We start from the raw sequence: 25,064 nt of genomic DNA on the forward strand, positions 1-25,064 counted from the left end.
ACTTACCTGCTGGCAGACTGGAACCGGGGCACCCCCAACGGTGGGCTACTTTGGACCCAAACTTGAACCCCGTAGGTGGTTTACTTACCTGCAAAAACTAACAAACTCTTACTCCCCCCAGGAACTGTTGAAAATTGCACTGTCTAGTTTTAAAATAGCTATATCTGATTTATGTGAAAAGTATATATGCTATTTTGCTAATTCAAAGTTCCTAAAGTACCTACCTGCAATACCTTTCATTTGAAGTATTACGTGTAAATCTTGAACCTGTGGTTCTTAAAATAAACTAAGAAAATACATTTTTCTATACAAAAACCTGTTGGCCTGGAATTGTCTTTGAGTGTGTGTTCCTCATTTATTGCCTGTCTATGTACAACAAATGCTTAACACTACCCCTTTGATAAGCCTACTGCTCGACCACACTACCACAAAATAGAGCATTAGTATTATCTCTTTTTGCCACTATCTTACCTCTAAGGGGAACACTTGGACTCTGTGCATTCTATTCCTTACTTTGAAATAGTGCATACAGAGTCAACTTCCTACAGGCAGTCTATGGGTGAGGATGGCTTATTAAGTCTCAAGTCACCAAACAGAGTGTCAGAGTTTCTAGATGAAATCGACAGCATTCCCTACCCAGTTCTAACATCCCTTCTGTGACATGAGTTTTTATCCCTTTTTCGCAATACCTTCCCCCAAAATTCTATTGGACAATTACTATACCCCACTATCTTTAGCCTATCAAATTATACATTAGGTAATCCCAATTGTCACCCCACGATAATTTATAACACTTTGATTGGTCTTCATAATTGACGACTTCGGAGGTGGCACTCTGTGCATACTATTCCTTACTTTGAAATAGTGCATACAGAGCCAACTTCCTACAATAATGGATAGTTATTCAAGGAGACAGAAAGAACTCCACTTCGGTAGATATTTTGGGCAAAGCTGTGGACTCTTGTTGGATAAAATGGCAGGTGAGGTTCCTTTGTGACTGAGTCACTCACACAGCTACTGGCACTCTTACACAGACACGCTCAGGCTCATGTACCCAGTCACAGAGGCATTCACAACTTGAGACACCCTCCCACACCCAGACACTTTCACACCCACTCTCAGCTGTACTCACACCCAGAGAGACGGATCCTGCAGCCAACCTTCAGCTGTGCACATGTTCTGCTTTCCTACATATCTCATATCGGAGTTTACAGAACCTCTCTGTAATGCACTTCTGAGTTCAAAGAAGACCTTTATTGTTGGTAATTCTTCCCCACCCACAAGTTCTTGAGAGACGAATTAGTAGATTTCAAGCACACAAAGTAGTCGCAGCAAGAAAAATCACAGTACTTCTCAGTTGCAATGTACACAGCAAATATATAATATATTCAAAGCAAAGCATAAAAGTCAAAATTCATCACCGTATGAGCAAGTAGGACCTATCTTCAGCTTCATCTTTCTGGGGTCTGCAAGTTGATGACTCCGGTCAACTACGAGAAAGAGATTATCTACCCACACGGGAGACTGGCAACTGACGTCTAGCTCCAGCCTGAAGTCAAGCAAATTCGAATCTCACTCACTGTAGCCCAGAGTCATCCTTACAAAAGCGTGCCCCCTCCTCTCAAACTCGGGAAAACTACGCAAGCCTTTGGAGACCGGGACAGATCTCCTAGACTTCTCCTATTCCCAAGGCTGAGCAGAAAGGAAAACACCAAATGTACTCTCTCTTATCAGGTCTAGTCTGGTGTGAAGAAAACAGCTTTGTTCATCTTGTGGAAAAACACAGCTTGGAAGAATACAGACATCTGCGATGTTTCAACTGCAGTGTCTAACTCCACTTTAAAGCCTATAGGCAACTAACCTAAATATCAAATGTAATGTCTAATATCATGTCAAAGCCAATAGGCAGCTAAGCTGAATACAGAATGTAGTGTCTAATATCATGTTAAAGCCAATAGGCAGCTAACCTGAATACAGCATGTCAAAGCCAATAGGCAGAATACAGAATGTAATGGCTAATGCAATGTCAAAGCCAATAGGCGGCTAAACTGAATACAGAAAGTAATGGCTAATGCCATGTCAAAGCCAATGGGCGGCTAAACTGAACAAAATATATAATGTGCTACTGGTGAACATTGAGCAACTAATATGCGCAGTGGTGAAACACAAAATCATTGGTCAAACACAATTAATAGCATCACATTGCACGGTTGGGTGGAGAGTGTGTTGGCGCCCGGCCCCTGTAGCAGTTCCTCGCTGCGCACTGCCTTTAGCAATGTGCAGCGGTGCTAGGATTAAAGTATAGTAATTAAAACTACTTTACGTCAAAAAACCCTAAAAAAAAAACTAGAAATTCACTGGAAAAAAAGGGACGTTCTGGTTAAGAAACGGAATTAAAAAAAAAAACCTTAAAAAAATAACTTAACAAAACATAGACTACAGGGACAACATTCTAGTTCGGTTCTGAATTTACTCGCACAAAACATAGCAATTCAGCAGTTATAGTTAGTTATATCAAGTAACTCACACCCTTGTCATGCACTGCCAATTACCCCAGATATTACAGCACTCATGACATCTTTTATAACGTCAATAGAAATATCAGTGAAACATTTGCAGTCAAATTAATGAAGAAAAAACTGTGCATGGTGGGGGCGCGAGTTATAGTTAATGGAAATAACTAACTATAACCGCTGAAGGTTTTTTTTTTTTTTGTATGAGTAAATTCAGAACACAAATATAACATCCCTGTAACCTATATTTTTATTTTTTTTAAGTGATGTGTATATATAAAACCTACTGGTGGTCGCCAGTAGGTAGCTATAGTTGGGTCCTAGTTTTCATAGGAAAGGCTTTTTTTTTTTTTGTCCTGCCAATAACTGTTTGCCGAATCCTCACCAAATTTGAAAGTTTTTTGGTGCGATCTGTCAAGCCTGCGCTGAGCAAAAAGGGGAGTTGGGGGAACTCAAAACGTGTTTTCCCCCATGCATTTTCCATAGGTTCTTTAGACACGCATACAGCCTGAACCGCTCAACGGAATTACAACAAATTTGACAGGAAGCTAGATCTTGGTGTGAAGATCATGCTTTTTGTGATTTGGTGTGAATCGGTTCAGTAGTTTTAGAGATACTAAAGGGGAAAAAAATATAGATATCTAGGGGCGCCCGTTCTCCTCTTATCCAGCAGTCCCCGTGCTCATATCTGATTGGCTGCCAACACTCCAACAAGAAAGTGTTGGCACCCATTTTGGGACTTTGCTTTAGCAGAGTCTCCCAAAAAGAATCTGCAAAAAAAGCAAAGTGGGCAGAATATGAATTGCCTAACCTCCTAGCCTTGCTCGGTGCTAAACAAAAAGGAGGTACGGCATGCAGCCCCCCTCCTGGAGCCATTTATGGACCAGGGAACCGTCCCCCAGACCTTCCCCTCATTGCTGGCTCCTGTTATTTCTCGAGGTGCCCATCCTCGGAAGATAGCTGTTTGCTTTTGCTTTGCGGGAGCTGGGACGACTCCCACCAAGCAAAAGCAAATACTCCACTTTCAGCAAGTGGGAGCTGTCAAAATATTCCCTGAGTTTTCATCTCTTTCCCTACCCGAAGACATGCGGGCAGGGTAGGAGATGACAGTATTGCTCCGACATGAGGGAGCTGCATTTCCTGCAGCTCCTTGCGTACAGAAGCAGTGCCGGCTCCCACAGGAGGTGGAGAGTCAGCTGCGACCGTGGCAACCGTGAGGCTCCCTCTGCGGTCCTCAAAAATTATTTTAAAATAAAGGTATTCTGCAGGGCATGATTTATTGTGGCACGATGCTCATTTCACAGAAAGTAAACCTCATCAGGAAGCACTTACAGACCGAAACAAAGCAGGAGCCCAAGTTGCAGCTTAATTTCTGTGAAGTACTAATCATCCTAAGTGCATGGTGAAGGTAGAGCAAGTGTATTTTCATTGCACATCCACCAGGAAAAGTTTTCTGTAATCCTTGATGGAGGTGTTTGCATCCTTTCTTTCTTTTTTTTTTTTCTTCTTCTTTTTTTAGCTTATTATCTCATGTAGTGACGCTGAGTGGGTTATTTCTTGTCATCTGTTACTGAGACTAGAGATTGTGTTCTCCCTCTTAAAAACTACAAATATGTAAAATGGCCTTGGAAGCCCTACCCATTTGTCCCCCCCATACATTAGTGGTATGCTATGTCTTCCTGCCCTTTTCCCAGGATGATGGACGGCTTACTGAAAGTCCTCCCACTCCACCCTCCCCAACCCCAAAAGTGTTTCCCTCCGTTGGAGACGCGTTTCTTGATGCAGAGGAAGGTGATCACATCTGCACCAAACAAAGATGTCATACACTGCAAACTATCCCATATATTACATCAGTAATGGTATCTTCCATGGCATCATTGAAATTATTACTGCAACATTTGCAATAAAATTATTGATGAAGAAAGTGTGCATTGTGAAGGTACTAGTTTCAGTTACTTGAAATATCTCTAAATATACCTGCAGAATTTCTATGGTTTTGAAAGTCTGAAATTAACTATAACGTCCTTGTAACTTTTGTGTGTGTTTGTGTGCATGTATGTATATGTAACAGAATGTTTAAAAACAAACCATGAAATTCACTTGCAAAACCACAGTTAAAGTAAAGTTCTCGTTAAAAAACCTAAAAATAACTTCAATGAATCAATTATGATTAATTCCGCAAATCATACCTTACATATCTGCCATGCAGATTATAATTAACACACGAAATGCAGAGCTTATGATATCACAAAGTGTATATCAGTGAGTAGCAACACTTAAAAGAACAAGATAATTAATCAACAAGCCAGACTAATTTAAGGAAATACTTCTGTATTCATTGCCGACATTGATGGTATTAATGATAATACGTAATCTCATTTGTAAAACTATATATGATATTTGTAATTGCATTTGTTAAATCAAGGATGAGGTCATGAGCATTGCTTTTGGTGTGCGAGCAAGGACAAAGTATTTGCCTCTGCTTTATTTGAAGCAGAGGTGCAGAACAGTCTATTTATGAAGTACTGACTATTCAGAAGTGGAATTTCCTGAAAAGACTGACGACCATACCAGTTAATCCCTCTCACTGCCTCTTGTCAGAAATAAGGAGTCCATATAATAAGAATAATTCATGAATTGTTACTGTAATCAGTCTTGTTTTAGGTCAAGGTACAGTCTTACTCAAAGAGAGAGAAACCTTAAAAGAAACAATAGCCTGAGGCTTACTAAAGCATGTTCGTTCAGCTTTGCTAATAAGCTTCAAACTTGTTGAAAAGAACAACAACTGTACTGAAAATCGAAAAGGAAAGCTTCTGTCCGCTTTTTTATTCATTTTTGCAAAATGTTTGTTTAACCAAGTAGCATGCAGGCCTGAACACTTGCGCCAGCCTATATGAACATGTGAAGTTAACAGTCTAAGCTGTTGATCTTGGATGAGGTGAAGGATCGTTCTCTTCTGCTATAGCTGTTCTACAAATCTACCAACTCAGAATTAAGAGATCTAGGGTTTCCACACGTTGTTTTATTGGATAAACCTGCTGAAGAATACATAGAAACTAACAGAATGAACGATGCAACAAGTAATCTCTTGGTGATAATGCACTTGTGGTTAAATCTATTAAGAATTTTGATAGCTGTATGTTGTGTCATACGTACAATTCCTATACTCGTTTTGAATAAATCAATGCTAATGTTTGAGTTTTAATGTACTTAATATATTCTGTATTATGTTGTGTTTTTTTCACTTATTTGAATCTGAACAACCTATTACTTGAATTTCAAATCCTCTCGGAATCAACTATTAAAATTCTGTGCCCCTGAAGAGTCAAGTGTATTGTGGTTATCCAGCTGCAGTCTAGTACATACTAATTATAGAACAGTCCCACCCTGTTGATAATGGGCAGGAACTACTGATTGCTTCAGTATGCTGGAAAAAAGTCTCACAGATTTGTATTTTTGTCACCTACAACTGTTTTTGCATCTATGCTATTGAATCCTGCTGTACGTGTTAATATTTTGCATCTTCCCAGGGCACTTTGATTGGTCTAATTTGGGTTCCGGTCATACTGAACAACATCTTAATTTAATGTGTTTCTTTTCAAGGTTAGCAAATTGATAAAAGAAGAGTTGCAGTGCCAAGTGGAGCTGCTGAATACATTTGAAAAGAAGTTTTGTGATCCTGGCCCAGTGTATGACTGCCTGGTGTGGTATGATGGTGAAACTTGGAGGTATGTCTATTTACTAGTAGAAGCAAATTGTAGTTATGTTGGTTGATTTATTTTGCCAAACAGATTTTGGTTATCTGCTCCTTTACCATAATAAATTGAACATGTCTGCATCTGAGGTTGAAATGTCCTGGAGCAACCTTTGATCAGGGAACATAACATCCAACCGTGGGAGAAATGGGATTCTCTTCTTACCAAACACCTTGACTCTGCCTTGCCAAGCCATCATCTGAATGCATTGCTGTGGGTCAGTGTACCAATGTAGATGACGTTTGGCTTTTCACCATTGTTTTATATTTTCTAATAATCCATTTCTAAGTAGTTGATGCTTTTGGAGACTCCTTCCCACAATGTAAAAGTTCAGCCAAGTAGGGAAGAGAAAGAAGGGATTTTGAGCATTCATGTGCTGTGCTTGAGTCCACGATCTCAGGGTCTCTCTTGGGTAACTGATTGTTTCATTAATTCTGTCTGTAGGCTTTCTTAGAAGGATCGATGTTTTGTCTCTTTGCACTTAAGATTGATAAGATTGTTAAGAAACCGGAGCTGCGATAAATGGTGGCTAAGAGGTGAAATATTAATGGGAGTGACTACCTGTGGATCTGACCAAGGTGTAACCAAGTTAACCATAGACCTTTGATCAGATTTGTGAAGCAGTAACTTCCTTTTCTTGTATTTTTAAGGACAGTTGTGTGATTTCACACAGTGAGCTAGGGTCTTTTGTCTTCATTATGCCTACACATATATGAAGTCAATTAGTGTAGTTTGTCGGTACAAGCCTTGACACGTCATGTCACAACTTTAAAAAAATATATATATATTTCCATACACTGCAGCATAAACCATTCTACAAGAATGAAAACAAAATGAAGCACTTGATCATTCTTAGTTGATTCTAAATTTAATCAACAAATGTACTCCTCCAAAGAGAGCACTGTCCTTTACGAGAGAGTCCTCTATGCATTTGCCATAGATGCTGGTGGGTATAGTATGTTTGTTGCTGGTAGTTAAATTGTATCTATCTCCATCTAACCAAGATAGCAACCTCTCTTGTGCAATGGGGGGGAGGGGTCATCCAGTTCTCTTTCTCTTTTTGGCCTCGTTCACCTCCCAGCCTGTCAAACTGATCAGTTGTGTTTATGACAAGGGACACATTTTCTAGAAATTCTTTCACCCTCTAACATCTGTAACTTGGCCAGAATGGCCTCTACAAATCTTGAAGGCAAGTATCTCTCCTATCTGGGTCAGATATGGGATGAGGGCATGTCTAAGTTGCAATTAGTGGAAAAGACTGCTTGTTTAATAGCCTGTAATCCTCTTGGTGATCCTCTAATGACTTGAACTGTGTTTAAGTTGTGAACTTTGAGATGGATAGCCATAGTTGGCCCCATTCTCCAAGTGCAGATATCTGGGAGGGTGTGATTGCCTACCCATATAGTTGTTTCTTCTGTAAGTTTACCTAGCCACTCAGTTTGCCAAAGGGATAGTCACCATTTAGCAGTACCACTTCAGGTGCAGATGGAATATTGGATAGAGGTTTTCATCCTTAGAGATAGTGGAGTTGGGAAGTCTCACATGTTGTGTGTAATTCAGTCTACAGGCAGGATTAGTATCTGGCCTGTAGTGCTATCTGTTGATAATGACTAAGTGGAAGGCAAATACATTCATCGCTAATCCTTGTTGGTTGATTTATAGTATTTCACACTTGCCATCCTTAGAAGTCCAGTCTGCCAAGTGAATGACCTCCTCAAGCTTGTAATACACTTAAACGAGGTTTGAATGCAGAAAGAGGAATTCATCATGATATATAATACCCTAGGGAGGTCTGCCATTTTGACTAAGGCCATCCCCTGCAACACAAAAAGAGGGAGGATCAGAACAGTGCAGGGTATCCTCTCTGAAGTGGTTCAGTGTATAAAGGATGTTTTTCATCTATTTCCCTCTAGCCACCCGGTTCCTAAAGTACCTGTATTAACATCTGTTTAATTGGATGCCTGTCCAGGTCCTCTAGTCTGCTCATTTGCTGGGGCGGAGAGGGGAAAACTCTTCTCTTGGCCCATTTGACCCTTAGCACCAAGCATATACCAAAGTTGTCTTACGATTTGTACCTCTCATAGAAGAAGAGAAGAGGTGAGATTGGTTTCTCACTGAAATGAAAATGCTGGTTTAAGGGACCTATCTTTTCAGTTGCAAGTGTCACCCACGGGCTATATGGATGCCCATCATAAGCGTTTATTTTCAACTGCTGCACATTCTAAGGATTCAATTAATGAGCACCAGGCCTCCCTTGCCCTGCTTGACTGGCCATGAGAACACACTGAACGTGACATCAGTCAAACTTTTAATAGTTTCTCCAAAAAACTTCTCCACTTTCACTTGCTCAAAGACATGGTTTGACTAAAGCTTGACTTAGGAAATGTAGTCTTGAATGGGAAACTGAGTCTCCAGATCACTTAAAAGTGGTTGGAGCCCTGTTTATGGTGCATTGTTCACTTGATGACCGATAGCAAACTCTGAACTATATAGAAGGTACAGAACGTGTATATACATTTTAAATTCTTTACGACCTAAGGAATTTGTTGATGGTAGCAAGAGCTCCTTCACTCTGTTTGGCTGGTCAGTTAAACATGTTGCAAGTTAAGTTTCTGACTTGCAGTACTTTCTTTCCTGTCTTTTAGTTGCAAGTATGACCCTAGACTGCTGGGGAATCCTACCACAACCATACAATGTTACCATCTACAACTCCTAATGTTTCTGTCACTCTGTGCCAGACCCTATCACCCTGAATGTTGGCATGCTGTGAGAAGACACTAAACATGACATTTTTTCCCCTGTTTAGCATTTTGTCCCAGTTGATAGTAATCCCCTCCAGTGTCCCTCACATAGCAAGGTGTCCCTGCCAATAATTTGATCCACATCTGTGTTCCTCCTGGTTTCCTCAGCCTTGGGGTAGTGGACATGTATTTTTTTTTTTCTTTCTCAGTGTTTTTGAGCGGAGTTCCACTCACTAAACACCAGGAAGTGTTGTGTGCTTTTTTCTTTTTTCTTTTTTTTGTTTGTTTTTGAAGGAACTTAGCTAGGGAGTGTCTGTAGTATTTGGACCCAAGGTCATCGGCATCACAGGAAACCTACCAACTGCAGACATGTATTGAAAAGAAAAAAAAAAAAAAAAGTGGAGACGAAGGGACATTCAGGCTATAACGTGGCTTGTATGAGCTCTAACATGTTTGATTACCCACAATAACTTGCTAGTGTCAAAGTGGAGTAACAAAAATAACTATTTTGTAACTTTTCTTTGACAAAAACTCGAAATACTGTAAAAGTTCCACCATTCAACGTTCTCAAACTTTTCATGATAAAAACAGTATGGGACAGAAATAGGCCAAAACTTTCAGCGTGTGAAGAGAAATTCCAAAACCTTTTGTCAAAAAAATTTGAGAGTATTTGACTTTTTTTAGCCAAATTGCTGGAAAGTGTTCTTTTTGTATGGTGATCCCCACAATTTTGCTTTTGTGGTTTATGACTCTGAAAGCGTGCTGGAGCCTGCTAACCAGTCCCCAGTCCCAGTTTTCTCTCCCTAAATATGATGTACTCAAATTGGTATCTCCATTGGCAAGGACTTTAACCCCCTTATGAGTCTGTGGTAAATGGTAATATTGGTACCCAGAGCATGGGATTTAAAGGAGTCACCAAGGCCTACATCACTGTTTGTGCCACCCTGAGTGATCCAAGTAAACTGAAGACTGTGCAAACTGCTCCTACTTGACTTTGCCCTCACAATGTGTGGCAAGGTCAAAGCACTTCTTTTAATATATGCCAGTCTTCCCTAGGGTAGGTATCCTAAGCTCAGGAGGTAAGGTATATTATATTATATTATATTATATTATATTATATTATATTATATTATATTATATTATATTATATTAAAGGTGTGGCCATTTAAGTGTAAGCCTATGTGTCCCTATAGTGGTCTCTTTCCATTAAGGGCTGTTATAAGAGGTCAAGGGACCATAGGCTAACATGGGCTGGCACATGCGCATCCCAAGGTCGCAAACTCCATCATGACCTGCTGTAGTATGTCCTGTTTTGTTTCAAACGACTTGTCTCATTAAACCTGACTTAATTCCAAAGTGATATTTAAAGTGACTTGCACCCAGGTGGCTACCTTAGAGGTTACTCCCCTGAATGTCACAGCATTTCCTGTGCCCCGGCTGACAGCCTGCAGCTGCTGCTGCCAAGACAGGAATCTGACCCCCCTGACAGGAGATGTGAACACTCCCAGGAGTCCGAAACAAAGGTGTACCTGGGCAGGAAATATCTCCCTCCCTGACAGGATGGCTAGTGGAGTGCCACATCAAAACGGTGAGCTTCAAAGCCCACACTGCCTCGCATATGCAATTAGGCTGACTGCCAGAGGAGGACAAAGCCATCCCCCTGCCCCTAGGCATATTTGTACCCAGGCAGGTGGTAAAATTCAGTGGTCGGGAGGCGTACTCTCCGAAAAGGCTAGCCACTCTCCTAGGGTGGGCTACCTTGTCTGTACAGCTAGGAATGGGTTCTGTCATTTTTAAGAGTGGCAAAAGAGAGGGTTCTGGGTAGAAAAGGTGGCACACACCCCCTGGATGTGGTCATCGCGGGTTATTCGCTGGGGCTAGTAGCCCATTGGCTACTTGCACCCACATCCCTAATATACCTAAATCGAGGATTTAAGGGGCACCCTTGGCACCAGATCTTCAGATCTTATTCCACTTGCAACCAAGGGCAAAGAAGAGACCAGAGTCTGGGACTTCAGGACATGTAGCAACCACCCAGCAACTGCAACTATCCAGGACAAGGGACCAGTTCCGATGGTAAGATGAACTTCTCTGAGCACCAAAGGCAACTCCAGAACTCTCTTGGATTAGAGGCACTAGTCGCTTCCAGCCCGCAGGTAAAATCATGCTCCTGGAGTGTCACTGGCCATCTGGCCTGCAGATGGATCGCCCAGAAGTAAATGGTGTAGTGCTTTGTGGGAAAAGTAGGTCTGACCTCCAGCAAGGTTTAGGTGGCTACTGTTGTCTCCCAGACTCCAGCACCTCAAAGGAATTGTGTGCTGTTTTTGCCGCTGCCAAGGCTTGTCGGTGGCCAGTCTGGTTACCGCTATCTTTGTTCGATGCTGCACTTAAAGTGAACTCCATAGCACCTTAAGACGTACACGTCTGTGTCACCATTGTTGTGTTTTTGCATCAGTTTCCTCACCAGCACCATCTAAGTAGTAAAAATCAGCACCTTCAACTCCAAGGACAGCCACGACCACTCTGCACCCAGGCTGTACTAGCCAGGTAAGGTTATACTGCCTTGGGTATCTTGGTCTAGGGACCTGCACCATTTTTACCTCCGGCGGTTTCCCCTGTACTCGACTTGCAAGTGACAGTGTGTCACTGGCTGTTTTGTCCATTGACTGAAGTGTTAAAGTTTGAGAGTAGTGAAATGCATTTTTCCTTCTAAAATCCATGCTTGTGATTGTACTGATCTGATAGTGTTTGTTTTGGTGTCAATTTATATCAAAATCTGCTCTGTTTTTATAAATTGGTGTCTGATTTCTTTTGAGTTGTGCATTTTACTTATTGTCAGTGTTGGTACCCTGAAATGTTTAACAGATGTTCTTTTAGTAAAGCCTGACTGCTCTGTCCCACACTGTGAAGAACTGACCTAGGGATTTTATTATTGTGACTCCAAAGGACCCAGTTTGGGGTATTGTGAGTATTGAATAGTGCAGCCTAGCGAGACTCTCTGTATCATGCTCCACTTTCCTACACAAATCTAGGTGTTTTCTTAATGTTCTGGTAAGAAAGTGGTGGTATTCGCACACACACCACCCCACCCCACCCAGGGCTCTCACAAGTGTGAATGTTTAAGAATTGTCAGCATTTGGTAGTTTTCTGTACATGGTGGCGAACTCTGGCTCCATCTACTGTCCTCCCAAAAGTCAACCTTCTTTCTTATGTGTGCCACAGTTGTGTTTTTAGAGCTTTCCTACCCCAGATATTAGACACATCCACATCTTCCTTTCTCAGGAAACCTGCCCCAGTTATTAGATGCATCCACATCTTCCTTTCTCAGAAAACACCTTGCTTGGCGGTCACACTGATGAAGACATGCAGCATCTGATAACTCAGGATGAAACTGTCATTACTGTGGGCCTTGCTAGAAATATAAGAAATGTCAACACAGATCCCAGTAGCGGTGTAAGTGCCTGCAGAGAAAAATCCAGACTGACCTCAATATTGACCCCAACCGCAGGAAAGGCAGCGATTCAGCACAGGTGCCCGGGTTGGGTGTGAAGGTGATCAACTACCCACTGCGGCTGCATGGAAAACTCATATTGCGTAATCCTTTACATAGCAGTAGTACTCCACTTCTGCATTCAGACCAGATATCCTTCCAATTGTCTTTGACCATATACGGTATTCTGTTGCCATTCTGCTAGGTTCTCACTCTACAATGCCCATGCATTGCAAACATTTTAAAGTAACACCTTTTCACTGTGCCAAACGTGGCTAGGGAGTTTTTCTTTTGTTTGTCAGAACAGAAGGCTGTTTTGTAATAGTATCAGATTACCAGACGGCTTGTTGATACAATAGTGACCATTATTGATGAATTAGTCTGTTTGCGAAGACACATTGGTTTGTACCTAATCCCATTGTCAGGCTTACCAATATACAATCATGGATTTACCTAATAATTCACTCTCGCACTTGCCAAATCCCTAAAGTAAGCACTTGAAAAAATGCAAAACATATGGACGTCTGTAATTTGTTAGTGTTAATGCGACCTTTTATGTTAATTTATACACATTAGGACTCGTTTTAGGCCAATGAATCTTGTGACCCAGTGGTGAGACACCGTAGGACGAGATAACTGATTAATATGTCAAGCAATATATCAATAATGTCATCAATGTTTACCACCATAATGCACCTTATCTTGGTTATAGACATTAATCAAATTATCGGCGCAACCATGACTTTTCAGCCATGAATAACCACACCTTTTGATAGAATTATATGGATTTTATTCCCTATTGATTACAGTCTACGAGCAGAAGAGTCAATCTCAAAACCAAGAAACATAAGAGTATAGTCACAATATGACAACTGTGATAAGATTTCATTAGTGCAAGAATCACAAACATAAAAACATAGCACGGCGTGAACATAGATCAGAATACAAGAATATCACATGAGTCTCAGTTCAGCACAGTGTAACGTCAGTCTTTGTCTATTTGCGTCAGTCATAGTAATTTCCTGTCCTAACCACTAATTAGCATCAGCATGTTGGGCTTCATGCAAAATAATTTAGAACATCAATTTAGAAAACATCTAGCTATGGCTTCTAATAAAAAAATGAGCAGTTGGTACCTAGAAAGGAAAAGCAAACAGACAAATTACAAATCGCATTGTTAGAATTACCCTCCAAGGATTAAGTCAGCACACAGGATCAGTCTTCGTCTTCAGGACATCAATCGAATCGCCATCAGTCTAGTCTCGTCTAAAGGACAGGGGACACTTCCCTCATAAGGAGGAGAAGCGCAAAGGGGCAGTGTAAGGAAATGCCTCCTTGGCATGGTTACCCCCTGACTTTTTGCCTTTGCTGATGCTATGTTTTGAATTGAAAGTGTGCTGAGGCCTGCTAACCAGGCCCCAGCACCAGTGTTCTTTCCCTAACCTGTACTTTGTTTTCACAATTGGCACACCTTGGAATCCAGGTAAGTCCCTTGCAACTGGTACCCCTGGTACCAAGGGCCCTGATGCCAGGGAAGGTCTCTAAGGGCTGCAGCATATCTTATGCCACCCTGGGGACCCCTCACTCAGCACAGACACACTGCTTGCCAGCTTGTGTGTGCTGGTGAGGACAAAACGAGTAAGTCGACATGGCACTCCCCTCAGGGTGCCATGCCAACCTCACACTGCCTATGCAGTATAGATAAGTCACCCCTCTAGCAGGCCTTACAGCCCTAAGGCAGAGTGCACTATACCATAGGTGAGGGCACCAGTGCAAAACCTTAGACATTGGAAGTGCAGGGTAGCCATAAGAGTATGTGGTCTGGGAGTCTGTCAAATACGAACTCCACAGCACCATAATGGCTACACTGAAAACTGGGAAGTTTGGTATCAAACTTCTCAGCACAATAAATGCACACTGATGCCAGTGTACATTTTATTGTAAAATACACCCCAGAGGGCACCTTAGAGGTGCCCCCTGAAACCTTAACCAACTACCTGTGTAGGCTGACTGGTTTTAGCAGCCTGCCACATTCGAGACATGTTGCTGGCCACATGGGGAGAGTGCCTTTGTCACTCTGTGGCTAGTAACAAAGCCTGCACTGGGTGGAGATGCTATCACCTCCCCCAGGCAGGAGCTGTAACACCTGGCGGTGAGCCTCAAAGGCTCACCCCCTTTGTTACAGCACCACAGGGCATTCCAGCTAGTGGAGTTGCCCGCCCCCTCCGGCCACGGCCCCACTTTTGGCGGCAAGGCCGGAGGAGATAATGAGAAAAACAAGGAGGAGTTACTGGCCAGTCAGGAGAGCCCCTAAGGCAACCTGAGGTGAAGTGACTCTGACTTTTAGGAATCCTCCATCTTGCAGATGGAGGATCCCCCCAATAGGGATAGGAATGTGACCCCCTCCCCTTGGGAGGAGGCACAAAGAGGGTGTAGCCACCCTCAGGGCTAGTAGCCATTGGCTACTGCCCTCCCTGACCTAAACACACCCCTAAATCCTGTATTTAGGGGCTCCCCTGAACCTAGGAAATCAGATTCCTTCAACTTACGAAGAAGAGGACTGCTGAGCTGAAAAACCCCTGCAGAGAAGACGGAGACAGCAACTGCTTTGGCCCCAGCCCTACCGGCCTGTCTCCCTCCTTCAGAAGAAAACTGCTCCAGCGACGCTTTCCTCAGGACCAGCGACCTCTGAATCCTCAGAGGACTGCCCTCCTTCCAAAAGATCAAGAAACTCCCGAGAACAGCGGCCCTGTTCAACAAAGACTGCAACTTTGTTTCCAGAGGAGCAGATTTAAAGACCCCTGCAATCCCCGCAAGAAGCGTGAGACTTGCAACACTGCACCCTTCGACCCCGACTCGACTGGTGGAGAAACAACTCTACAGGGAGGACCCCCCGGCGACTCCGAGACTGTGAGTAACCAAAGTTGTCCCCCCTGAACCCCCACAGCGACGCCTGCAGAGGGAATCCCGAGGCTCCCCCTGACCGCGACTGTCTGAATCCAAAATCCCGACGCCTGGAAAAGACCCCGCAGCCCCTAGGACCTGAAGGATCGGAACTCCAGTGCAGGAGTGACCCCCAGGAAAATATATTTTTTTTCTATAACAAAAACCTATTGGCCTGGAATTGTCTCTGAGTGTGTGTTCCTCATTTATTGCCTGTGTGTATGTACAACAAATGCTTAACACTACTCCTTTGATAAGCCTACTGCTCGACCACACTACCACAAAATAGAGCATTAGTATTATCTCTTTTTGCTACTATCTTACCTCTAAGGGGAACCCTTGGACTCTGTGCATACTATTCCTTACTTTGAAATAGTGCATACAGAGTCAACTTCCTACAGGCAGTCTATGGGTGAGGATGGCTTATTAAGTCTCAAGTCACCAAACAGAGTGTCAGAGTTTCTAGATGAAATCGACAGCATTCCCTACCCAGTTCTAACATCCCTTCTGTGACATGAGTTTTTATCCCTTTTTCGCAATACCTTCCCCCAAAATTCTATTGGACAATTACTATACCCCACTATCTTTAGCCTATCAAATTATACATTAGGTAATCCCAATTGTCACCCCACGATAATTTATAACACTTTGATTGGTCTTCATAATTGACGACTTCGGAGGTGGCACATCCGGTGGGTTTCTTCACCACTTGGCATTTCTTCTCGGGTCATGAGTTCCTTTGTCCATGGTGTAATGACCTTGTACATTAGACTAATCTACTTTTGTTTCAAATTGTATTTGAATTCATACTAAGGCAGCTAGCATGCGGATGAGAATGGAATATGGTTTGTTACATAAAATGAAGAAAAGGAACAAATGCAGGGTTATGGCCCTTTGCGAGTCAGCACACTGGAAAACAGAGAAAATGCTTTAATATGAGAGCTAGGCAACCAAAATCTACAACTCACGTTAACTCAAGGCCTATGGGATTTTAATACAAATGCAATATCGTAAGTGTTAATATAAATCGTGGCATGAACAGTTTTACTCATTATTGTTAGTTCACGTATATTGGTAACCTCATACATTATAGTCGTAATTCAGAAGCATGTTTAAGCAGAACACTAATTATTTTCGTTTTCTATGCAGCATCATTAATCATTGTTATAAGCATTTCATGTTTAGTATATGTAATATTTAAACTACGCTCTATCATTAGAATAGATTAAGGAAAAAAAGCAAGCTAGAAAGCATTTGCCAAAAAGCATATCCTGCTTTACCTGAAGTCCAAGAAGACTGGCTGATACTCATTAATGGTATACAAGAGGCTCCAATAACCATCTTGGAGCATGTATCCACGGTATAAGGAAATCTTGACAACCTTTTATCATCAATGGATCGAAGTTGAGTAACTGATGGGGACTAAACATTATCATTAAGTGATATAGGTTGAATCTTTTTCTGGGCTGTCCCTCATATCCTTCACTGTTTCAGAAGTCCTCTGTACAACCTTCAGGAAAAAAATTCTAAATGTGCTTCTACTAATGATTGAGAAGATGAAATGTCCCAGGTGTAGGAAGTTGGCTCTGTAGATACTATCTCAAAGCGAGAGAGAGTGCGCACAGAGTCCAAGGGTTCCCCGTAGAGGTTGATAGTGGCAAAATTAGATAATACTAATGCTCTAGTTTTTGGTAGTGTGGTCGAGCAGTAGGCTTATCCGAGGGTAGTGTTAAGCATTTGTTGTACACACACAGGCAAAAAATGAGAACACACACTCAGACAATTCCAGGCCAATAGGTTTTTATATAGAAAATTATTTTTTTCGACATTTATTTTAGAACCACAAGATTCATAATTTAGGTAAGTACATAAATTGCAAGGTACTTCACAAAGGTAAGGATAGAACTTTGATTTGAAACAGTAGTACACACTGTTTTGCAAAAATGGCAATAAGCTATTTTAAAAGTGGACACTGCAAAAATCCCTGGGGGAGGTAAGTATTGGTTAGTTTCTCAGTTTGTAGAGCACTGGGGGTTCCTTGTTACCAGGCAGTCGCGGTCAGGGGTAGCCTCTGGATCCTCTCTGCAGGCATGACTATGGGGATGAAGGGAGGCCAACTCAGGGTGTCCACGCTGTGTAAGTCGCCTGGGAGTAAAGTCGCCTGGGAGTCCTCACTGCGGTGTTGGTTTCTCCAAACTCGAGCCAGGGGCGTCTGGCGGGAAGGTGGAGTCTCTTTAAAGTTGGTTTCTTGTTGCTGTTTTTGGACAGAGCCGGTGTCCTTGGGTGGTCTTGGTTGTTTAGGAGCAGGTCAGTTCTTTGAGTCCTCAGAGGTCGCTGGTCCCGCTGGATGCGTTGTTGTGCAGGTTCTTTGAGCCGGTAGGGCTGGGGACAAGTCAGTTGTCTCCATCGTCTCTGCGGGCTTTCAGGTCAGCAGTCCTTCTTTCTTCAGGTTGCAGGAATCTGATTTCCTTGGTTCAGTGTCACCCCTAAATACTGAATTTAGGGGTGTTTTTAGGTCTGGGGGGCAGTAGCCAATGGCTACTGGCCTGGAGGGTGGCTACACCCTCTCTGTGCCTCCTCCCTGAAGGGAGGGGGGCCCATCCCTATTCCTATTAAGGGAATCCTCCAAAACAAGATGGAGGATTTCTTAAGGGAGGGGGGGTCACCTCCGCTCAGGACACCTTAGGGGCTGTCCTGACTGGTGGGTGACTGCTCCTTGTTTTTCTCATTATCTCCTCCGGACTTGCCGCCAAAAGTGGGGGCTGTAACAACAGGCATGAACCTTTTGAGGCTCACAGCCAGGTGTTACAACTCCTGCAGGGGGGGGGCAGGGGGGTGAGAAGCACCTCCACCCTGTGCAGGCTTTGTTCCTGGCCACAGAGTGACAAAGGCATCATCCCATCTGGCCAGAAACCCGTCTGGTTATGGCAGGCTGGCAGGAACTGGTCAACCTACCACTAGGAATTGGACTGGTATACAGGCGGCATCTCGAAGATGCCCTCTGTGTGCATTTTTCAATAAATCCCACACTGGCATCAGTGTGGATTTCTTGTGCTGAGAAGTTTGTTACCAAACTTCCCAGAATTTAGTGTAGCCATTATGGAACTGTGTAGTTTGTATTTGACAGACTCCCAGACCATATACTCTTTCTGGCTACCCTGCACTTACAATGTCTAAGATTTGGCTTACACACTGTAGGGGCATATTGCTTATGCAACTATGCCCTCACCTGTGGTATAGTGCACCCTGCCTTAGGGCTGTAAGGCCTGCTAGAGGGGTGACTTACCTATGCCACAGGCATAGTGGGATGTGGGCATGGCACCCTGAGGGGAGTGCCATGCCAACTTAGTCATTTTCTCCCCACCATCACACACAAGCTGTGAGGCAGTGTGCATGTGCTGAGTGAGGGGTCCCCAGGGTGGCATAATACATGCTGCTGCCCTTAGAAACCTTCCCTGGTCACAGGGCCCTTGGTACCAGGGGTACCATTTACAAGGGACTTATCTGTGTGCCTGGGCTGTGCCAATTGTGGGAACAAAAGTACAATTTAGGGAAAGAACACTGGTGCTGGGGCCTGGTCAGCAGGGTTCCAGCACACTTTCAATCATAACTAGCATTAACAAAAGGCAAAAGGTTAGGGGGTAACCATGCCATGAGGCATTTTCCTACACCAGAGTTTTATTCCAGGTATTTTATTATCCCCAAAAGACGTTTGTGGGTGGACCTACACTGGACCTTTAATTCCCTGAGTCCTTTTCTCAGAATAGAGACCTTTAATATGGTCACTCTAGCTCCACTGTTGGATTAGGGACTGCACCTTTTGGATAACTACATGACTGGAGCTTACAGAGTCCAATGAAGGAAGCATGACATTGATATGACCAGCGTTAATGATAAATGTCTAACCTTCAGCCTGATTTCCGCTCCTAGGTTATTTTTGTGAGAAAGTAGTCTCTTTCTAGCATGGTTACCCCCATTTTTGGCCTGTTTGTCAGTGTGTATTTACTGTGTCACTGGGATCCTGCTAGTTAGGTCCTCAGCGCTCATAGGTTGTGGCCTACTTGTCTGTATGTTTTTGTCAGTATGCTGGACTGTGTCACTGAAGTCCTGCTAATCAGAACTCCGGTGCTTATGCTCTCTCTGGTTCCAAATTTGTACTTGCATACTGGTAACCCAGTATTCCACTCCAAATTGGTATACTGGACCCCACCCTTATAAGTCCCTAGTATATGGTTATATGGTACCTAGGTACCAAGGGCATTGGGGTTCCAGAAGATCCCTATGGGCTGCAGCATTTCTTTTGCCACCCATAAGGAGCTCATACAAACACTTCTTCAGGACTGCCATTGCAGCCTGAGTAAATAGTGTAAGCACTATTTCACAGCTATTTTCACTGCACCAGGTCACTTATAAGTCAGCTACATGTCTAACCTTCAGACCCTGACGACTGGGTGCATAGTATCTGTGTGTGAGGGCACCCCTGCACTAGCAGAGGTGCCCCAGCCTGTCCAGACCCATTTTCCTGGACTTCGTGAGTGCGGGGACACTATTATAAGTGTGCACTACAGTACATATAGGTCAATACATATGTGTAACTTCAAAATGGTAGATCTGAATATGGCCATGTGAGGTGTCGAACAACTGGGAATTGTACCCCAATACTGATTCTGATATTGGGAGGGGAATTACATGCACCCTGAGGGCTCCACCATGGACCTCCAGTACTGCCATACCAGTCTTCTGAGGTCTTCACTGCAGCCCCAGCTGCTGCCACCTCACAGACAGGCTTCTGCCCTCCTGGGGCTTAAGCAGCTCAATCCCAGGAAGACCGAACAATGCATTTCCTTTAGGAGAGGGGTGTTACACCTTCCCCCTTTGGAAATAGGTGTTACAGGCATGGGAGGGGTATCTTCCCAGAGCCTCTTTAAATGCTTTGAAGGGCACTGATGGTGCCCTCCTTGCATAATCCAGCCTACACCGGTTCAGGGACCCCCAGTCCTTGCTCTGTCACGAAACTGGACAAAGGAAAGGGGAGTGACCGCTCCCCTGTACATCACCACCCCAGGGGTGGTGCCCAGATCGCCTCCAAATTGTCCCTGGGTTCTGCCATCTTGTTTTGAGGATGGTCTGGGAACTCTAGGAGCATCTGAGTGCCAGTGCCAGCAGATGACGTCCGAGACCCACCTCCTGATAGGTTCATACCTGGTTAGGTGACCAATTCCCCTCTGTGGGCTATTTAGGGTCTCTCCTCTGGGGGTTTCCTCTGATTCGGAATGCAAGACTCAAGCAGGAATCTTCTGCATCCTTTACTTCATCTTCTAACGAACAAGCAACCAATGACTGCTCCAGAAACTCGACAAAACTGCAACAAAAAAGCAAAGACGACTTCTGCGACCTTGTAACTTCAGCTCCTGCCAGCAACTGCAACAGTTTCCAGGTTGTGCACGCTCTAAGAACTGCCTGTCTTCATCCTGCACCAGAAGAACCGAAGGAATCTCTCATGGAGTGACAGTCACTTCCCTGCTTCAGCAGGCACCTGCTGCAGTGATGACTGGTACTCTGGGTCCCCTCTCCTGATGACGAGCTTGGATCCTAGAACACAGGTGGTGGACCGAAGTGACCCAGACTGTCCAAAGGTCCAACTGTCCAAATTTGGTGGAGGGTAAGAGCTAGCCTCCCCGAGCCAGACAGTACCACTGTGCACCGCGTGTTTTGAAGCTCCTAGGGCTTCTGTGCGCTTCTCCAGGGAATCCTTCGTGCACAGCGTATCTCAGGTCCCCAGCACCCTATTCTACGATGCTCAGCTCCCTGAGTTGTTCTGTGGCGGCGTGGGATCCCCTTGTGTAATGCTGCGACAACCGCAATTTGCAACTGCTTTGTCCTCGTGTCCTTGGACTCCTGTGGATGCTTCCTGGTCTTCTGAGGGCTCTCTGAAGTACTAAGAGCCCTCTCTGTCTCCTCGGTCTGAGTTGAGATACCCAGGTCCCTCCCGGCCCTAGGTAGCATCTTTTCCCACCAAACGCATCTTTAGCGTGAGCCAAGGCTTGTTGGCGGAATCCATCTCTTGCACCAAGCACAAACCCCCAGCTGTCGTCTTTGGTGCATTTCTGACTTTTTCTTCTAACCGGAGAATCCACTTTTGCACCTTCATCTGGGTTAGCAGGGGCTCCTGTTCTTCCTGGGCTCTTCAGCTGTTCTTGGACTTGGTCTCCTCTCTCCGCAGGTCTTCAGGTCCAGGAATCCATTATTGGTGTCTTGCAGTCTTGCTTGGTTTTTGCATAATTCTTTATCACAACTTCTAGTGTGTTCTGAGGAAACTTGCTGTACTTTACTCCTGCTTTCCTGGACTCTGGGGTGGGGCACTGTACTTACGTTTGGTGTTTCTCTTACACTCCCAGCACCTCTCTACACGCTACTCTTGCCTACGTGGGAAACCGACATTCACATTCCACTATTTTAGTATATGGTTTGTGTTTCCCCCCAGGCCCATTGTAACCTATGTCAATTTTCACTATTTGCACTATTTTATAACTGTTTACTTACCTGATTTTGGTTACTAGTGTATATTTTATTTGTAATACTTACCTCCTAAGGGAGTATAGCCTATAAGATATTTTTGGCCTTGTGTCACTAAAATAAAGTACCCTTATGTTTGGTAACACTGTGGATTGTCTTTCTTGTGTGTGAGTACTGTGTGACTACAGTGGTATCGTAAGAGCTTTGCATGTCTCCTAGTTCAGCCTTGGCTGCTCTGCCTACAGCTACCTCTAGACCGCCTCCTTCTAGACACTGACTACATTTCACTAATACGGGATAACTGGACCTGGTATAAGGTGTAAGTACCTTAGGTACCCACTACAAACCAGGCCAGCCTCCTTCAATTTTGTAATATTTATTAATTTGTTGAAGCTCCTCTTCATCTACAGGCTTTTAACTGTACCACTCCTGAACTACTGGATTGCCAATCCGCTGTGTCCCTCTGCCTGTCAAATGGGACTTTAAATTGCTATAATCCCCCTTTTCAATCTGGAGTTGTCCGTGAACCAGAAAGTTTAATTTTCTCAAATATTAGACATCAGTTCTTAGGAATGATGATATACCTCTCTAGGAGTCCGGCATTGATCAACTCATTTAAGCATCCTTTACTTGGGCATTGTGAATCAAGAAGGAGCTATGTTTAATGGTAGCTTGCATTCCTATGATCCTGTTGTTTTGGCTTCAGATGTGAATCCTAGAGCTTCGTGGGCATCAGCTGGTGGGGGAGGCAATAGATTAATGGTGGGGTTTTATAAAGACTATATGGATGTGTTAGCCCAGCAACTATTAAAAATGTTTGGAGAGCCCAGGGAATTGGGAGTTTGCCAGTTTATTAGCCAATCTAGTAGCCATGATATTAATGCCATCTTTGTCTAGTTTGGCTTGTCCAGAGCAGTTGGGCTGTATGCCATGATGTGTGGCTTCCAATAACATTCACAATCTTTTCTTTCTGTTGCATCAGGCGGACTCTGACATTCCAGCTGGAGCACTGCTACTCGATGCAGGAAAGAAGTTTGATTAATTGGAATCAGTGGTGCCCCTTGTTTGGGAGAGAAGGCCTACCTTGTTTCCCTGTATGCATTTAATATTTTTATTACATGCTATGAGGTCAGAAGACTATACTGATCATCTAGTAAGGGAACTAATTAGATTCATTGGGATATCTGCTCTGAAAATAAATAACTTGGGGGGGGTTGAGGAAAGTCTGCCCACTTCCCCATCCTCCCCCAACCCTCCCCTTCTAAGGCAAAGTTTGCTACACTTTTTAATTCAGTGGCTGACAAATCGCTATGGTGCCTTGGTGTTAAGTTCTACTGTGACATTGAGGTAATAAGAGACCACTACATTCCTCTGATGGCTACGACACAATCCTTAGTGGACAGGTGGCTATCATTTTCACTATTTATGGCTAGAAGAAAAGCACTAATCAAGATATTCTTACTCCCAAAATTACTCCATCTGTTAACATCATTATATTGCCTACATAATTGGTGTGAGCCTGGAAACAGCCATAAGGCAGTGAAGAATTATTGACATTACTATACAACAGAAGGGGGTTCTCAGACTCTGATTCAGCATTCTCTTTCTGTGTGACTGTAGGAAAGTACCATCTTGCCTGGCATGTTACCCCCATTTTCACTATGTATGTGTGTTGTAGCCCTTGTGTCACTGGGATCCTGCTAGGCAGGACCCCAGTGCTCATAGTATGTGCCCTGTATGTGTTCCCTGTGTGGTGCCTAACTGTATCACTGAGGCTCTGCTAACCAGAACCTCAGTGTTTATGCTCTCTCTGCTTTCTAAATTTGTCACTGCAGGCTATTGAATAAATGTACCAATTCTCATTGGCACACTGGTACACCCATTTAATTCCCTTGTATATGGTACTTAGGTACCCAGGGTAATGGGGTTCCAGGAGATCCCTATGGGCTGCAGCATTTCTTTTGCCACCCATAGGGAGCTCAGACAATTCTTACACAGGCCTGCCACTGCAGCCTGAGTGAAATAACGTCCATGTTATTTCACAGCCATTTTTCACTGCACGTAAGTAACTTACAAGTCACCTATATGTCTAACCCTCACTTGGTGAAGGTTGGGTGCCAAGTTACTTAATGTGTGGGCACCTTGGCACTAACCAAGGTGCCCCCACATTATTCAGGGCAAATTCCCCGAACTTTGTGAGTGTGGGGACACCATTACACGCGTGCACTATGCATAGGTCACTACCTCTGTATAGCGTCACAATGGTAACTCCGAAGATGGCCATGTAACATGTCTAAGATCATGGAATTGTCACCCCAATACCATTCTGGTATTGGGGGGACACTTCCATGATCCCCCGGTCTCTAGCACAGAACCCGGGTACTGCCAAACTGCCTTTCCGGGGTTTCCACTGCAGCTGCTGCTGCTGCCAACCCCTCAAGACAGGATTCTGCCCTCCTGGGGTCTGGGCAGACCCGGCCCAGGAAGGCAGAACAAAGGATTTCCTCTGAGAGAGGGTGTTACACCCTCTCCCTTTGGAAATAGGTGTGAAGGGCTGGGGAGGAGTAGCCTCCCCCAGCCTCTGGAAATGCTTTGATGGGCACAGATGGTGCCCATCTCTGCATAAGCCAGTCTACACCGGTTCAGGGATCCCCCAGCCCTGCTCTGGCGTGAAACTGGACAAAGGAAAGGGGAGTGACCACTACCTCCCAGGGGAGGTGCCCAGAGCTCCTCCAGTGTGTCCAGACCTCTGCCATCTTGGATTCAGAGGTGTTGGGGCACACTGGACTGCTCTGAGTGGCCAGTGCCAGCAGGTGACGTCTGAGGCCCCTCTGATAGGCTCTTACCTCTCTTGGTAGCCAGTCCTCCTTTCTTGGTAGCCAAACCTCCTTTTCTGGCTATTTAGGGTCTCTCCTCTGGGGTATTCTTCAGATAACGAATGCAAGAGTTCCTCTGCACTTCCCTCTTCGACTTCTGCCAAGGATCGACCGTTGACTGCTCCAGGACACCTGCAAAACCGCAACAAAGTAGCAAGACGACTACCAGCAACATTGTAGCGCCTCATCCTGCCGGCTTTCTCGACTGTTTCCTGGTGGTGCATGCTCTG

At 44.1% G+C, this 25,064-nt stretch overlaps 1 protein-coding gene across 2 annotated transcripts in view; it reads left to right on the top strand.

The window, feature by feature from the left end:
* TPP2 (tripeptidyl peptidase 2) overlaps window positions 1–25,064 on the top strand; it is a 635,278-nt gene that overhangs the window by 73,648 nt on the left and 536,566 nt on the right. For both annotated transcript variants that reach the window (XM_069204557.1, XM_069204556.1), the window contains exon 5: window positions 6,117–6,241. In XM_069204557.1, coding sequence (XP_069060658.1) covers window positions 6,117–6,241 — 125 coding nt within the window. The remainder of the gene's footprint in view (window positions 1–6,116; window positions 6,242–25,064) is intronic.

This window comes from Pleurodeles waltl, chromosome 8, assembly GCF_031143425.1.
Source record: "Pleurodeles waltl isolate 20211129_DDA chromosome 8, aPleWal1.hap1.20221129, whole genome shotgun sequence".
Lineage (NCBI taxonomy): Eukaryota > Metazoa > Chordata > Amphibia > Caudata > Salamandridae > Pleurodeles > Pleurodeles waltl.